The sequence below is a fragment of the Pholis gunnellus genome, assembly GCF_910591455.1.
Source record: "Pholis gunnellus genome assembly, chromosome: 17".
Lineage (NCBI taxonomy): Eukaryota > Metazoa > Chordata > Actinopteri > Perciformes > Pholidae > Pholis > Pholis gunnellus.
Genome location: NC_136544.1, coordinates 4,136,480 through 4,153,344, shown reverse-complemented (window position 1 = coordinate 4,153,344; position 16,865 = coordinate 4,136,480). Strand labels below are relative to the sequence as shown.

The 16,865-nt window shown below is 40.6% G+C and overlaps 1 protein-coding gene across 1 annotated transcript; it reads right to left on the bottom strand.

The window, feature by feature from the left end:
- Positions 1-6: 6 nt before the first annotated feature.
- LOC306708835 (deoxyribonuclease-1-like) lies at positions 7-10,248 on the bottom strand. Its single transcript, XM_079176788.1, has 10 exons — positions 9,888-10,248; positions 5,831-5,948; positions 5,097-5,235; positions 4,088-4,176; positions 3,900-3,986; positions 2,580-2,695; positions 2,185-2,297; positions 1,922-2,076; positions 1,742-1,835; positions 7-223 (listed from the first exon to the last, which is right to left on the bottom strand). The coding sequence occupies exons 3-10, from the start codon at positions 5,232-5,234 to the stop codon at positions 143-145; spliced, it is 873 nt and encodes a 290-aa protein (XP_079032914.1). The 5' UTR covers position 5,235; positions 5,831-5,948; positions 9,888-10,248; the 3' UTR covers positions 7-142.
- Between the last annotated feature and the right edge of the window lie 6,617 nt (positions 10,249-16,865).

Genomic DNA, 16,865 nt, shown 5'->3' with positions numbered 1-16,865 from the left:
AACATTTAAAAAAAATGTCAGCAATAGAATAGCAGAAATGATGTGTTTATTTTGCTGTGTGATTGCAAAGAGTTCCCCCCACTGATCTCTCATGACTCCAGTTCGGCCTGGAGGTTTCTGCATCACTTGTGGGAGTAGAGATTCAGGCAGCAGCAGCAGCAGCAGCAGCAGCCTGGCCAATCAGCTCCACCTCCACAGGGAAATGGTCGCTGACAGCCAATGCCTGAGGGAGATGGAGAGAAAACGTAGTAGGTTTCTCCTGTGGTACAATTTCTTGTTTGTCCAGCTTAAGCATACAGAAGATTGCCTCGCTTGAACAGAAAACAGGCTTTTCCATGTAAAACATGGTTTAGCATGTTCTGTAATACTCAAAAGGTCGTCAAAAAACGTTTTATACTTGCATCACTGAAGGACTACATACAGTACTGGTTTTACATATTTCAGCCCTTCAACCAAACCTGCTGACTATTTTCCAAGCATGTATGCGTCTCTTAAAAAATACAATAAATAATAAGAAAAAATAAAAATAAAAAGATTAGACGCTTTATTTGGGGCTTTGAGTCTGACTATTTCTCGGCAACTGCTCAAAGGAAAGAAACAGTCCAGTAAATAAGCTTCCATAAGAGAGGATTATTTAAAAAGGTTTACAGGTGCTTGGAGGCAGACTTTGTTACCTCTGGACAGAGCTAGGCTAACTTTTGACATCTGTTTCCAGTGCTTGCATATCGACTGTACAAACACGACAGATGATTTCCCAAAATCTTGAACTATACAGAGTAACTTAAACACAGATGTAGTTAACTAGGGGTCTTTCAAATCAATAAAAAAGCGCAAGTAATGTTCGTTAACTTGCTAACTTATCATCAGATGAGTCCACTACGTGGAATTATGAATCCCGCTTCTTTTCTTGGCATAGCTGTTTGAGGCAGAGATGATTGGTTAAGGTTAGGTAAGGTCAGGATAGCCCATTGGTCAGGGCCAGAGACTGTGTATAAGAAGTGATGGCACCCATTAGTTTCTGGACTGCCGTTTTGAAGCCTCGAGTTCCACATTATGGCCTTCGCCGTCTTGGCTTTTTGCAACCGGTGAGCTGGAAGTGACCACATTTGGACTGAGGAGGAGTGACGTAGACACGCAGTATACGACTCTGGTAGCGATAGCGACCTGTCAATACCAAGGTTGCCACGCCCTCAAGCATACACTGGATTATGGTCTATTTGACTCTAAATGGACCATCATTTACTAAATGAACATCATGCTGCATTGAAGAAGAATTGAAACTAGAGATTGAGATTTACAATGTTTACTGAGGTAATAAATCAAGTGAGAATCATTTTCTCATAGACTTCTATACAACCAGACTTCTTTTTTGCAACCTGATGGCCTTTAGAGAGAATGCAAGTTTAAGGCACTTTCACATTGGCTTCACTTTTCCGAACCACAGCCAATCCTAGCGCATGAATGCAGCTTCCTAAGCATTTGAGAAGAAGTGGGTTGCTTTAAAGTGCACTGGGAGCATCTTGTCTCACTCAAGGACGCTTTGACTTGTGGATAGAAGGAGTCAGCGATCATATAGCCAACGTTCTAGAAGACGACACGCTCTACCCACTTAATAGGGTCGAGCAAAAACACGATCCCCAGCGGGTGTTAAGAAACTCCTAATAGACCCAACCTTTTTTACTACATTGCAACTGATATGAATTCTATCATAAAGTAGATTTAAAGCTAAAGTTGTCTTTACCAGACTGTGGCTGAGTTTCAAGTCCACCATGTAGTTGTAGACCTCAGCGCTGCCGGGCACCACTCCCTTCATCATGTCATCAGTGACCACAATCCTGCAGATACAGGAAGAGGGTTGGGATTAAGAGTCTGGGCGTATATCCGTGTGTGTGCATGCGAGTGTCTATGCATGTGTGTCCACCTGTCGTAAGGGCAGTTAGTGTGTGACACCGTCGTGTCGGCCTCGTTGGTGATCAGCCATTGGAAACTCTTGTCCACGAAGAGGCGGATCTGCTGCCAGTCGGAGCCCGATATGTAACTGCAGCCTGAGTTGAAGTCGCCCAGCAGCACGATGTCCTGCAGGGAGAGCAGAAATAGTTTCAACCACCCACCATCTCATATTTTTAACAAATGAATCATCCTTTGCACTCTTTTTTTCTGTGTTTTCTGGAGGAGAGCATTCACATTGGTGTTCCAGCGGGCGCGGACATCAGCCACCACGTCATAGAGGGCATCGACTTCCTTCACAGCGGAGTCTGGAGAGGTGTGCTGGGGGATCAGAACAAAGTTCTTCACAGCTATAAAAAAGGAGGAAGGAGTGAATGAAGGAGGAAGTTGAGATTTTTGTATATAGCAGAAAAGAGATGTCAACACTATTTGGCTGACATAAATACTGTATGGCAGTAAGAATTGACAAGTTTTTTTCAGGGGCCATTGGTGACCAATAGATCTGTGACCTCAGAATCTCACACAAGTCTGGTGTTTAGTTCTCAGTTGATTGCCTAATAAATGAGGCAATCGACATCACTGGCGTCTGACAGAGAAAAAAGCGGACTTGCCGCACTCCCCCGGGGGCCTACCGGTTTGTTTGGAGGTGAACATGACGACGAAGGGCTCTCGGCTGAAGGTGTCCGTCCCGCACGGCTCGCGGCTGTCGTCGTAGGTGTAGTTTTTAGCCACGGACACCGTCTGCTCCCTGCAGAGGAAAGATGTTACTTGACCACGTCTGTCGCTGCCTGTAAAAACTTTTACTTTTGAAATAAGTAAGTCCTGTGCCTTCTGTGGCCGACCACTAGGGGGCAGCTTAATTCCGAAAGGGTGAATGTGGTGTGTCATGACTTCTCTTTTTTTTGACAAGGACAATAATTTAGGTATAACTTACGATACAGAGGTGTTTGGTATTTTAAAAGTAGACCATATATATATTACAGGCTATATAGTATTTTGCGCACATTATGCAATTTTTCTGACACTTTGTATCATAAATTAAATTTAATTTCCCAACATACTTGCGAGGAACTTGCATTCAAAAACACACTTTGGTGATTCTTTGAAGGGCCAGTGTGTAGGATTTAGCAGATCTATTGGCAGGAATGGAATATATAATATTCACAACTTCCGTAAACTAAGAATCATGTTTGCGTTAGCTTAGAAAGAGCCCTTCATATCTACATATTGAGATGCTCCTCTTCACGGAGTCTGCCATGTTGATACAGAAGCCCAGAAGGGACAAACCAAATAGTGGCCCTAGAGCCACTGTTACCTGAAGGCCATCGTATAGTTATCCGACACGCTTGTGAAGGTAGAGGTATTCAGTTGGTTTAAATCTGCAACCTCACCACTAGATTGCACTAAATCCTGCACACTGGCCCTTTAAGTGAATTCGTTGAGAAATTGCATTCAATGGCACGAAAAGCGGTCAAAAGTGTGGAGTTTTCTGGCACAGCATGTGACACATGATCACCAACTTCAATCTGCTAATATGTATATTAAACCGGCTTTAATTAAACCTGTGGTGGGAAGTAACTAAGTACATGTACTCAAGTACTGCGCCTCAGTATAATTTTGAGTGTTTCCATTTGCTAAATATCTCTCTAGTCCACTACATCTCAGAGGCAAATGTTTACAATTAGGTTACTTACTTTACTTACTGTTACTTTTCAGATTGAGCTTTCACATACAAAACATATAGCATACATTATAATATATGATAAATTGTTACAGATTAAACTGCCCCAGAGCATATCAAGATGTTAAGATGAGCTCCACTAAGATCAGCTACAAGGTTTAAATCAGCAGTAATAATCCGAGAATGTAAGTTTGTTTTCTGTTCACTGATGTGGGGTCTCAACGGAGGATTTCCAACAACAGATCGGTTGTTTTTGCCTCTCTCTGTTTACCTGTAGAGGAAGAGATATCTCTCCTTGTAGGAGCTGCGACCCAGAGGCTCGCTGACGATGTGGCTGTACCTGAACTGAGGAGAACCTCTGCAAAAACACACACAGATTAAACATCATTTTGTTTATCTTACATCATAATAAATATAATTATCATAATAACATGTGCGCTTTGTATGGTGCAGTCTAACTTGTTGACGTGCTCCATGAGTTTTTTGGTCGCTGACAGATCGCTGTCTCTGACCTCCTGGATCAGAATGATGTCATAGCGATGGACAATCTGAGAAACACAAAACACGTATCCTAATCATATGATTAGAGTTCTCGTAGCAGCGGTGTCTTATTATATGAGTTGATTCAAGTATGGTTCTCCCTAAAACACAGAAAACAGAACTTAAAGAGGGGAACCAACAAGTCATCTCTTTTCCCGTAATGATTAATGTCGGTAGTAAAGGGGCACTTCACTAATTCTACTAGTTCAACTCAAATGTTTTTTTCCACTCACCACATTCTATACAAATTGTTTTATTGATCAGCTGTTATCGAATAACAACAAAGACCAAAGTTAATTGTCATGTTTATTCTTTATTTAAAGCGTTCTTCTTGTTTTGTTTTTGGCGACCCCTGTGGAAGAAAGTGGAATTGTTTCCAAGCACCAGAGTCCCTTTAAAGAATCCTTATAGTAGAGCCCTGCATGGGAAGTGCTACTTTAAATACCTCTCAAAACAGCTGTATGATGTCTTCAGTGCCACTGGAGGAGAAAATTACCCTATGATGTCATAGTGATGTCATTAGGATCATGTGAGCTTGGGCTTGGACAGTACAAACTGAAAATATGCATTACAAACTGGGAAAGTAGAATTTAAATGCCACGGATATTTACCAGGCAAGGAGGGTCTGGAGAAAATATAAAATGCTAATAATTGCATTGTGGGAAATGTAGGATGCATTTTTTTGTTTTTTTGCATTTAATCTACCTCTTGTGAGTCCCCCCAACTTTATGGATGTAAAATGTAAAAGAAAAACTGCCTGAGTGCCCCTTTAACCTCTATTGGTAGTTGTTGCTCATCAAATGTAGGCTAAACTTTTTGGTATTTTAGTTACTTAGCACTGTGTAAAATATGTATGGTATTTACACTTCAAATGTGGGTAGGCCTACTTGTAATGAGACAAAAAAGGTGTATATATACAGTTCCCGACCTTGCTGATGATGTTCATGAGAGTCGCGTTGGAGGATTTCTTGTCTCCAAATGACTTGATGTTGAAGGCTCCCAGCAGCAGGGAGGTAGACAGATGCAGCAGGGTGAACAAGAGGCCCAACACACACACCCAACGCATCCTGGGCCAAAGAGGTCACATTAGTGTGTATATTTAAAATACATCATTGTAAATCTTGATTGTATGACACATGGACAGTTAGCATGTAATAGTTATACTGCATGCTAGAGGAGCCTGAAAGACTCTCTGCCCTGCTGTGGGAGTCAGAGACGCACCAACACCTGCACCCCTAGACACACGCAGCAGGATCCCTATTCGTCGTTAATGCGCTGCTGTTTGCAGAGGGGATCCTGGGTAAAATATTACCTCCGGCATTGCGGGAGAATACATTATCCTTTTACCGTGGTTACACTAGTGCGGAGGTGATTCCGGGTGCAAAGGTTGTAAAATATCATCAGCTCGAGTGTGGTGGCGTTTTGTATTGGTGATCCAACAAAAAATGTGACTGTAAATTACATTTAGTCAGCCAGATTAAAAACCATATACTGTGTTACTGTGACATCAAGTAGGATCTGTGCATAGTGTTAGATAGTCTGCAAGAATGATGATTCTCCGCAACAACAAACTGTTTTATAATATTGAACTAAATAATTCATCCATGTTACTGTGACGAAAAAACTTTTGGGATGAAAGAATAGTCTGAGGTGCATATTTACCTGATTCTGTGAGTCGTGTGGGGAAGGAGAAGGCCTGTTGTGAGCAGGGCACAGAGGCTTTGCTTGTGTGAATCCCCGGAGGCTCCTCTGCAACTTCTCTCGGGAGGTTTTTATTTACCTGCAGAGTGCACGTGACCGGGTCAGGCTGGAGGGGAGGGGTGAAGAGAGGAGGTGTGTTGCGAATGGGGATTGGAGTTTTCAGGTCAAGGAGGCAAAATTGACCCTCACAGTGGTTTTATGTGTTGGCCACAATGTGGCAGTCTTATAATAGAGGAATTTCTACTTTTGATTTGAGTTAGTTTCTAGAATTATCACCACCAACTCACTGTGTTGATAGGTAACATTTGCAGGGCTCCACAGCAGGGGCGGAGCCATCCAGGGCTCAGCCCAAACCTAAGGGGGGGCGGGGAGGGATTGTAAACCATTCATGCCAGGTATAGACATTATTTTACTAGTCTTATAAATAAAAAGAGGGCCTAAATCATTCCCAAGGAAACAATCATCCTGTAGAGCCCACATCCTATTTTGTATCTAATTGTTCTCCAACTGTATAACAAAAATACGTTTCAAGAATACGCTAAATTTCACCCTACATATCTATGCAAGGAGAGAGGAAACTTATAGAATGATACACTTGTGTTGGGGAAAATCTAAATGACTAATGATAAGGTGTGCTTAAAAAGCTTGGTGTCCTTATGTGTCCTTGTTGTGTGAACTGCCTCACCACAGTTGTTTAGTCTATGCGAAAGAACACTCAGCAGCATGTCCTGGATTGAAATGATAATAAGGACTGTGGGAGCGTTAAGATGGGTACAGAGCTATGTTATGAGAACATAGCCTCCTGACTATGAGAATGTGACCTTTGTGCCAGAACAAATGCTCAGGTGAAGTTGCAGACGGAATTAGGAAAACCTTTATCAGAATTGATGTATGATAAAACTATGGGAGCACATGACAAGTTGTGCAGGACTCTTGAAGCAGACAAAGCTTTAATGATATTAAAAAAGATGTTAAGAAGTTCATCAGGTGGGATTGCCAAATTATGACAAGTTTTTTACACAAACAGTAGACAGAGGGGGTTTTACATTCCATTTAAAGATGCAGATGTGACTAGGTTTGTTGATGACACGGGTAAAAATTATTTAGATGGTAAAAATGCAACGGGATATGCAGTAGTGACAAATAATAAGGTTTTAAAATTTGAATCTCTAAACATCACATTCTTCAGCACAAAGCTGAAGAACTAATCGCTCTCACAGACACAGAGAGGGAAAAGACAAGGTCGTTACTAAGATACAGATAGTAACTATGCATACTCATGCTTGCAGGTGTTTGCGTAGCAATGGAAAAATAGAAAGATGGTAACAAACCTATTATACATAGAGAATTTATATTACAATTACGAGATGCAGTACAATTCGGGTTTTTAAATGCATAGCACACAAAACAGGTGCTGACCTGTTTCAACAGGAAACAGCAAAGGTGATGATGAAGCAGGAAAAAAAGGGTGCATAGAAAACAAGTGACCAACTTTCTTTTGAAGTGCAAAATTAGATTACGAGATCTTAAAAGACATGCAAAGACATTACATCTGGGTAAAATATTACCTCCGGCATTGCGGGAAAATACATTATCCTTTTACCGTGGTTACACTAGTGCGGAGGTGATTCCGGGTGCAAAGGTTGTAAAATATCATCAGCTCGAGTGTGGTGGCGTTTTGTATTGGTGATCCAACATAAAATGTGACTGTAAATTACATTTAGTCAGCCAGATTAAAAACCATATACTGTGTTACTGTGACATCAAGTAGGATCTGTATATAGTGTTAGATAGTCTGCAAGAATGATGATTCTCCACAACAACAAACTGTTTTATAATGGACAGTGACATGGACTGACATGGACTATAACTGACATATGAACAGTTAGCATGTAATAGTTATACTGCATGCTAGAGGAGCCTGAAAGACTCTCTGCCCTGCTGTGGGAGTCAGAGACGCACCAACACCTGCACCCCTGGACACACGCAGCAGGATCCCTATTCCGGGCAGTTTATCTCACTGCGAATCGGCAACCCAGCGTTTCATGTGTTGCTTTTTGCAGAGGCATCCTGGGTAAATTAATACTCCAGCAGGAGATTCATTATTCTGTTGCCCTGGTCACGATGGTGTGGATGTGATTCTTGGTGCAAAGGTTGTAAAATACAGTGTACATACAGTGTGTGTAAAATACAGAACAAGAAGATACAAAATAGCATGCAGACTCTACAGGATGATTGTTTCCTTGGCAACTATCATGTTTTTCCTGAAAGATGTATAGATTTTAGGCGTTGTATTATCTCAATTTGCTTGCAAAAAGTTAGTGCATAAAGCTGCCGTAAATAGGTCACGAAGAAATGACTGGCCCCCCACCAGGTTTGGGCTGAGCCCCGAATGTTTACAACGTCTGGCTCCGCCCCTGCTCTGTGACATTTAGAGTGTGTACTGCTGTGATGTGTTTGGAAGTGTAGAGTCTTCTGGAAAAATACATTTTCTGTCAGGTCCCATGTAAGGGTTGCATACAAACGCATTGAACCTGACAGCAGATGTACGTTGAACTAGAGTGTGCAGGTGATCAACAGAGGCTATTTTTACCTGCGGCGTTCACAGCAGCAGTGAGAAGGCAACAGATGGCGTGAATATGTGATGAAGGGAGTTGATTTGAGGTGTGATGAAATCTCTCTCTATTGAGTCATGTTTACATGGTTTTCACGCCAAAATGTAAAGTAATATCTCCCAGTAAAAACACGAGGTGAACCAAACTACAGCCTGGAAATATAATGTGTGTCGTCTTTAGACACACTTGTTTTCTGAAGGATAGACTTACTTATACACTTATTCATTTATTTTTTCAGAGGTAGATGCATTCTTAAATATAATCATGTAATATATGAACATCAATGTCATGTAGCAATCATAGTAGAACATGGTTTTTATGTTTCCTTCACATAAGATGGGACATTGCTGAGGTAAAACTAATTAATTAATTATAATAATTATGATAATTATTTGATGGTAAAACACATTATACTTTCATTAATAAGTTAAGTTTCACATTGTTTCCAAATTCATCCATATTTCAAAAGATGGGCAGAGATGAGTGTGATGATGGGTGTGCCATTATTGAGACCTCAGAAAATGTTCTATTGTGCTGTGATGGATGGAATCAGTAAGTGGCATTTAGTGGTGGAATGAGTACATTTACTCAAGTAGGCCTACTGTACTTTTGAGGTACTTTTACTTGAGTATATCCACATCCATGCACCGTACATCCATGTTGTGCTTCTGTATATTTCTATTCCACTACAATTCAGAAGTACGTATTTTTTACTCCACTTTATTTATTTGACAACTTTAGTTACTTTGCAGCTTCAGATTGTTAATAAAAATAAATAAATATGATGTATTAATATAGATCATGCTGAATCTCAGCATATACATTTGTTAAAATTAGTTTTGCCTTTACTAGCTGCAACATTAGTAACAATTACACATAAACCCACCAGTTATGATAATCCAGTATTATAAAATACACTATAATGAAATGGGACATTCAACACAATGAATAGCTACTTTTACTTTTGGTTCTTAAATAAGCTATATTTTGATGCTATTAGGACTACTTTTTTGAATGCATGACTTTTATTGTAGTATTATAGTACTATTTATACACTGTGCTATCCCGCACGTTCTGAAGAATTTTAAAAAGAGAAACCTGTATGGGTGGTCAATTATACCAAACAGTAATATATGACTAAAAACAACACGATCAGTTGTTCATTCATTTTTAAATTTCTTGACCGTAAAACATGGATCTTAATTTTTTCTCTTGATTTTAATTAAATGTTCCCTCCACTCCCTATTCCTACGTTTTAGTATAGTATAGTACTCGGAGTGAGGTGTCCCCAGGTCTCTCCTACTTTAAGAATGCATGTGACTGTGTGTGTGTGTGTGTGTGTGTGTGTGTGTGTGTGAGATGGTATCAGTGATGTTCCGTGGTGGGAGCGTGCTGCAGCTTACCGCAGGGGCTGAACGATCTCCCCCTAGAGGAGACCCCTCCCTCTTGGTTCCGATGTCCCGTCCGGGATGGAAATATGGAGCAAATAGTTACGTTTTCACTTGTTTATTTAATTCAATTCAAAGTATATTTCCTTGGATTCCAATTCAGAGAAAAAGTGGTCTACAACAAGTTTGCAACACCAGAAAAAGAATAAAACCTAAACCAGTGAGCAAAGTGTAGCCTATTGCCAAAAAGTCCGGAGATTGGTTAAATTAATTTTAAATTGAACACAGGTTACGACCTGCCGCTCCCCCTTCTTCTGCCTTGATCTTCTAAAATCGAAGGTATTTATCATCAGCTGAGCAACAGCCAGAGGAAGTCCAGCCCTCTCGTGTCTGTCTTGTGAGACAGCTAGGAGCACTGTACTCCGCCCGGACAGGCTATTGCTCTGGTCAAGGCCTTATCTGACCGCATTCCGTCTATTCTGACTATAGTGACCCCCCCCACTGTTACTCAGGACTCTGCTCACTGTTAGGTACAAGACAATGGAAACATGATATCACAGTAAAAAACGATTACAGGTTTGTACAGGTTTGTTGCCAAGCATGGATTATATAACAGAGTAATCTCTCAAATATATGTACTCTTTGGCAAGGCTATTTGACTGCTACCTTTATGAGGTAGGAGCCCTATCCCTAAGCAATAAGTGGTAAAATATCAAGAATAAAAAAAGTTATATGCAAAACGCTGGCTAAAATGCATGAAACATCAAAAGAGGAACTGTATGTGCATATCTGGTTAAGCGCAGGCATCACCAAAAGAGGAACTAAAACAGTAATTCACAGATAATTCATGGTTTATCGTTCTGCCATCTGTTTGTGTGTGTGTTTTGCAATGGGTGTGTTCAATGCTTGGTCCAATGACTTTGCTATATGTTAATGTCTGTGTGGGTGTGTGTGGGTGTTGCAATAGGTGTGTGTGTTTAACACTGGGCCATATGACTTTGCTATATGTTGATGTGTGTGTGTCGAACTGCACTATGTGTAGAACACAGTTCAGCTGGCGCCTGCTTTGGAGAGCCATAGATCCCTATGGCTTCTCTAAGTTACATTTATTTTTAGGTCTTTTTGTACATTGTTTTGCTATAGTGTCATCTAACACCTACTGACCAGGGCAGTCCGTCCAGAGGAATTCGTAAAAATATTACAGACCCTCTAACAACTGTAATATTGCTACTTTTATCGGCCTCCGCGGGGGTCGTGTATCGGTGGCATTTGCTGACAGACAATGAAATTGCAGCATTATTAACGCTGTCCAAGGTGCTAAAAATCCACTTTCATAGCGCTGTTTTCAGCTCCTGGACGCAGGTTCAAGTCTCAGTTGGGGCAAAGCCACTCATCAATGATAAAGAGCTATTTATAAATCAAGAAATGTGTACCCAACTTTACCGTTTACTGATTATCACTAGATTGTAGTTATTAAGTACTTGACTTATTTATGGATATTAACCTATTATATTGTAGTTTTCCTAATTATGAACACTTCAATTGCAGTCACTTAATTACTTCAATTCAATATTTATTTACTGTTCACTATAATGATTCACTTATTAATGAGACGTGTAGACATTAGTGAACAAAATATATTTATTAAACACAACAGGGACAGAGTATGTATTGCCCATAGTGCAAGGTCACAAATATACAACACAAATATGTACAACAAATATAATAATGAATCCAGTAAAAAATGATCTAATTATTAAAATGAGCAAAGACATACACGACTAAACACTCCCCTTTTCTTTCTCTTATTTTCCCTTTTCAACCTCCCATCTCTTTTAGTCTTTCTCATAAAAAGGAGACGCTGGAACTCATTCCAGGTCTTCTCCTTCTCCATGCCCTGGTCTTTGTAAAGGGAAAATACTTTACCAGGGCAGTAAATCTACTTCCCTGTTAGTCCAGGGAACCCCGTGTGAATGTGAGGACTCTTTGGATCCTGCTTCAGCTCCATCTGACAGAATCAACACTTGCGACCTGTGTGCTGCAATTCAGTCCTCTACCTCTTTGCCATCCAGTTCCAGCTGAAAGAACTTTGGGGAAGGTGATTTGAGGAGATGCTGTCGATTCATTCTGTCTGGGGAGGGAGGGAGACGCCACAATGACACCATCTTAGAGAAAGTCTACACATCATACTTCAGTAAAAAAATATGTATTAATACCACCACATGGTGTAAATACTCTTTTACAAGTAAAAGTCCTGCATTCAAATCTTACTTACTCAAAGTCTGACTTAAGTAAAAGTACAAAAAGTGACCTTTAAGGAGCAAAAATAAAAAGTACTCATGATGCAGAATATTATATTATTATAATTATTGAAGCGTTAATGTGTTCATCACTTTAATGACGTTATACACTGCTGGTAGTTTAATCTGTAATAACACATCATCATTTATTAGTTGACTATATTTTATCTGATAACCTTAATCTGCTAAGTAGCTGATGCTGTCAAATACACGTGGAGCAGTAAAGGTACATAACTATAAACTACATGCATTAATGACTATACGTGACGTGATACAACGGAGACGTGCGTGTTTATTTAACGTTAACGTGATTCAACGGGTCCGGTCCTTGTTGTTCTTTCGTGTCCGTAAAGTAACAGAGTATATCTGACGTTAACCGGCCGCTGGTCAGCCTCTATATTCACCGACGTACAGCAGTAAACGTTAAATCATATATTTAAATGCACGTTCGTGTTAACTTGATTCTTTCGGCCACAAAAACACAACAAAGTCGGACATGAATGAACCGGTATGAACAATAAAACTGAAGAATCACAACTAACTTTATCTTTATAGCTTTCACGTGAATGTCAGACAGCCCAGACTAACTATAATGACATTTTAATTCATTGTTATTCATCTTAATGACTACTTACCGTTTAACGTAGCGTCCACACAGCGAAGAGCTCCAGAAAATCCGGGCTGTCGCCGGAGAAAGTCTTTCCCTCGCAAAACGGCTCCACAGCGCAACTAGCGGCCAAATATATATTACACCCGGAGTGGTTTAGGACTACCATTGAAAATGAATGGGAAACGGTTTAGGGCAGGGGTCCCCAACTGGCGGACCGCGGTCCGGACCCAGAAGCCGTCCCATACGGACCCGGACCAAAACAGAAGGTTGTTTTAAAACCTCACGGGGCACTTCTATTTTAACGGCGCAGCTTTTGTTGTCTTTACGGTAGTGGTTTAGTGGATGAGGAAACGCACAGACCAAGTTAAGCCATCCCACATGATACTACTCAGATCAAGTCTGTGCATTCCAGGAGGTAAACATTGCGACTCTACAGTGCAGACAGATGACAGAGTGAGAGGCAAGTTACACATGAAAAGACGGTAGAAAGAAAAAGAAAGATAGCGATACATGAAGCGAAAACAAAGGGAGAGAAACTGAGCCGGAGAAAGGGAGAGAAACAGACGAGTGAGACGGAGAAAGGGAGAGAAAAATAAGGAACAAATGGCGCTCTCCAAAAAAAGAAAAGTGGACAGCGAAAATAGAGCATTTAATCTGGAATGGACAGACTCATTTCTGTTCATACTTCCCACTGGGAGCACTAAACCGGTGTGTCTCATATGTTCAGAAACCGTGGCACTTATTAAAAGCGCCGATGTGAAACGCCATTATGAGACAAAACATAAAGGTTTTGAACAAACATACCACTGAACTCTGAGGTGAGATCACAGATTGATTGTAAACTTCAGCAACCGTTTTGACAGCTTCAGGTTTGGAGAGCAGCTCACCATGTTCATTCAGAACCCATTCCTTAAAGGAAGCCACACAGCACTTTAAATGGGTAGATGCTGGGCCTCTCCAGATGCAATTGATTGATCTCCAAGCCGATGTGGCCCTGAAAGAGCAGCTTGTAAGAACTGACCCTACCACTTTCTGGCTCCAAATGGTCCCTGAGACAGCTTTCCCAGGTCTGAGGAAAGTAGCTATGTACATCTTGACCATGTTTGGCTGCACATACAACTTTCAGCAGCTTTCTCCACAGTGAACATTATCAAAACTAAATATCGTTCCAGGCTCACCAATGAGCACCTCCACATGTGTATGAGAATGGCCCTGACTCCATTCAAGCCCAGCTTTAAAGTCCTGTCAGGACAAGCTAGAGCTCAATTCTCTCACTGAGCAGAAGAGTGGGGGAGCGGGATATAAGGGGGGAAGAAAGTGAGACTCTAAAACTCTGCAATTGTTAAGATTTGTTGGAATTTATTATCTGTAAAATTGGTTGAGACTGTTGAGTCAAAATGTGAAATAGAAAAGGGGAAATTGAAGCTTTTCCTCCCTTTCATTTATTTTTCTGAAGTTAAGCACTTTATTTGAACATTCACAATTTTCACATTTTATTTATTTTCTCTTGTCTTGAAATGCAGCCCTACTTTTATTTAGTTAATCAGAGAACAGTATACATATCTACAGTCATACATATATGTTCAATTCTATGTTACGTGAAATATTGTCAAAAGGTTTTTGAATCATACTGAATTCATTTGATTTGACGGTCAGGAATGGATTACATGCAGATGTTGATACAACTACGAGGCTACTTAAATATATATCACACTAAATAGTTAGACATCATGATCTCCCAGACCTTTGCTTAAAGACATTTTTTCTAACTGGACCTCTTTAAATTTTAGTTGAAGACCCCTGGTTTAGGCTGATAAGAACTATTCTCTATGATAGTTCTTATCACTACGGGTGTCATATATCTTTGTCCACAAGCAAGATTTTGGGGGCGCTGTTTCTCCTCTTCCATACAAGTAAGGAGACCCCGTTTTCCTTTTTGAGTGACAGACGTGCAGCATCTACAGCAGCAGACTACAGTAAACAACCCGGGCTTTACACAGTTTTATCACGGCTCTATCTTCGGACAAACACACCCCGTGACACCCAGGGACGTGCGGTCAGGGGAGGCAGGGGAGGCAGAGCCTCACCTGTCATCATGAAAAGTAAAAAACAAATAATGATGAAATAAAATAAATAATATTTATTGATCTGTGCTATAAATGTAATTTTTGTATGATTTCAATCATTTTAAGCATTTTTATAATCAAAATTGCTGAATTTGCTCATGTGCTGTTCAAACAGAGGAGACACACGAGGTGAGGCAGCACGAGTTGTGCCTCATCTCAGATTGCTCAATCCCTCACAGACTGGGTTGAGCGAGTGCCTTTTGCTTTCTCATTGTTTGTCACCACTGTAATATTTGTAGACACTTGTATTATATGTCCTTTCTTTCCATAGAATAGGTCATGTATTTCACGTATGTGTAGAACATATTTAGTCTTGCTGATCTGACAGAACCTGCAGTGAAGAAGCACAGAAGGGAAACAAACAGTACCTCTACCTCAATGAAGGCAGAGGCAGATTTTTAGGCCCTCTTTTTATCTCGTAAGACTAGTAAAATAATGTATATAGCTGCCATGAATGGTTTACAATCCCTCCCCAGCCCTCCTTAGGTTTGTGCTGAGCCCTGGATGGCTCCGCCCCTGCTGTGGAGCCCTGCAAATGTTACCTATCAACACAGTGAGTTGGTGTGGTGAGCTGAATAATTCTAGAAACTAAATCAAATCAAAAGTAGAAATTCGGGGTTGGGTTCATGCTTGTAGTTCCGTTACTCTTCTTCACACTTCTTCTTCTTATATTTTGCTTTGACCGCAAACATTGAAGATTAAATATCTAAGCTTTAACAATTCTCAAAAAACAGGGAAATATGACCAAATCAACAGCAATTCAACGTCGGACAGGTAAAGTAACCTTTTATGTGTTTGTTGTTCTCTTTATAAATCCGTGGTTGTTACAGATTATCGCGTGATCTCGCGATTTTCACGGGTGGCGCCCACGAGCGCTCCGCTTCTGAAACACAGGTCGGTGGGGCAGGTCGAGGATCGTGGAGCAGACGCTCCTGGTGCAATCAAATATGTAGCTTACCGTGTGTGTAAAGAATGCTGATATGAAATATGAAAAACAACCAGTAGTCAATGTGCAAGCTGCTCTCATGTGATTGGTTGAAAATGAGGCTGACATCTGATTGGCTACAGATAGGTCTATGTTGAAAAAAACACATTTGTGAATCCAGCGACGGCAGGACAGTCTCAAAAATCCACAAATGAATGTGAAGCGATTTGCAAATAAATGCAGTGCGATCCACAAATAAATACATACAAATCCACAAACAAATACATACAAATGCAGAAATATATTTGTGATTTTTTTTTTACATTTATATAAATCGTAATTTATTTATTTGTGCATTGGAATGTATTTGTGAATTGTTCTGCGTGCATTTGTAAATCGAATATATTTGTAAATCCTTCTGTGTGCATTTGTAAATCGAATATATTTGTGAATTGTTCTGTGCGCATTTGTGAATCTTTCTGTTTGCATTTGTGAGTCTTTCTGTGTGCATTTGCAATTATTGAGACTGATCTGACCCCATAGGAGAAGGCCTGTTGTGAGCAGGGCACAGAGGCTTTGCTTGTGTGAATCCCTGGAGGCTCCTCTGCAACTTCTCTCGGGAGGTTTTTATTTACCTGCAGAGTGCATGTGACCAGGTCAGGCTGGAGGGGAGGGGTGAAGAGAGGAGGTGTGTTGCGGATGGGGATCGGGATTTTCAGGTCAAGGACCGTTCGGCAAAATTGACCCTCACAGTGGTTTTATGTGTCGGCTACAATGTGGCAGTCTTATAATAGAAATTCAAAGAATTTCTGCTTTTGATTTGATTTAGTTTCTAGAATTATTCAACTCACCACCAACTCACCGTGTTGATAGGTAACATTTGCAGGGCTCCACAGCAGGGGCGGAGCCATCCAGGGCTCAGCCCAAACCTAAGGGGGGGGCGGGGAGGGATTGTAAACCATTCATGCCAGGTATAGACATTATTTTACTAGTCTTACGAGATAAAAAAGAGGGCCTAAAAATCTGCCATCA

Coding starts and splice junctions, on each gene's coding strand:
- LOC306708835 (XM_079176788.1), bottom strand. CDS start 5,234: ATGCGTTGGGTGTGTGTGTTGGGCCTCTTGTTCACCCTGCTGCATCTG. Junction 2,077..2,184: donor GCGCCCGCTGGAACACCAAT/GTGAATGCTCTC, acceptor CTCTCCCTGCAG/GACATCGTGCTGCTGGGCGA. Junction 224..1,741: donor TGAAACTCAGCCACAGTCTG/GTAAAGACAACT, acceptor CATCTCCCTCAG/GCATTGGCTGTCAGCGACCA.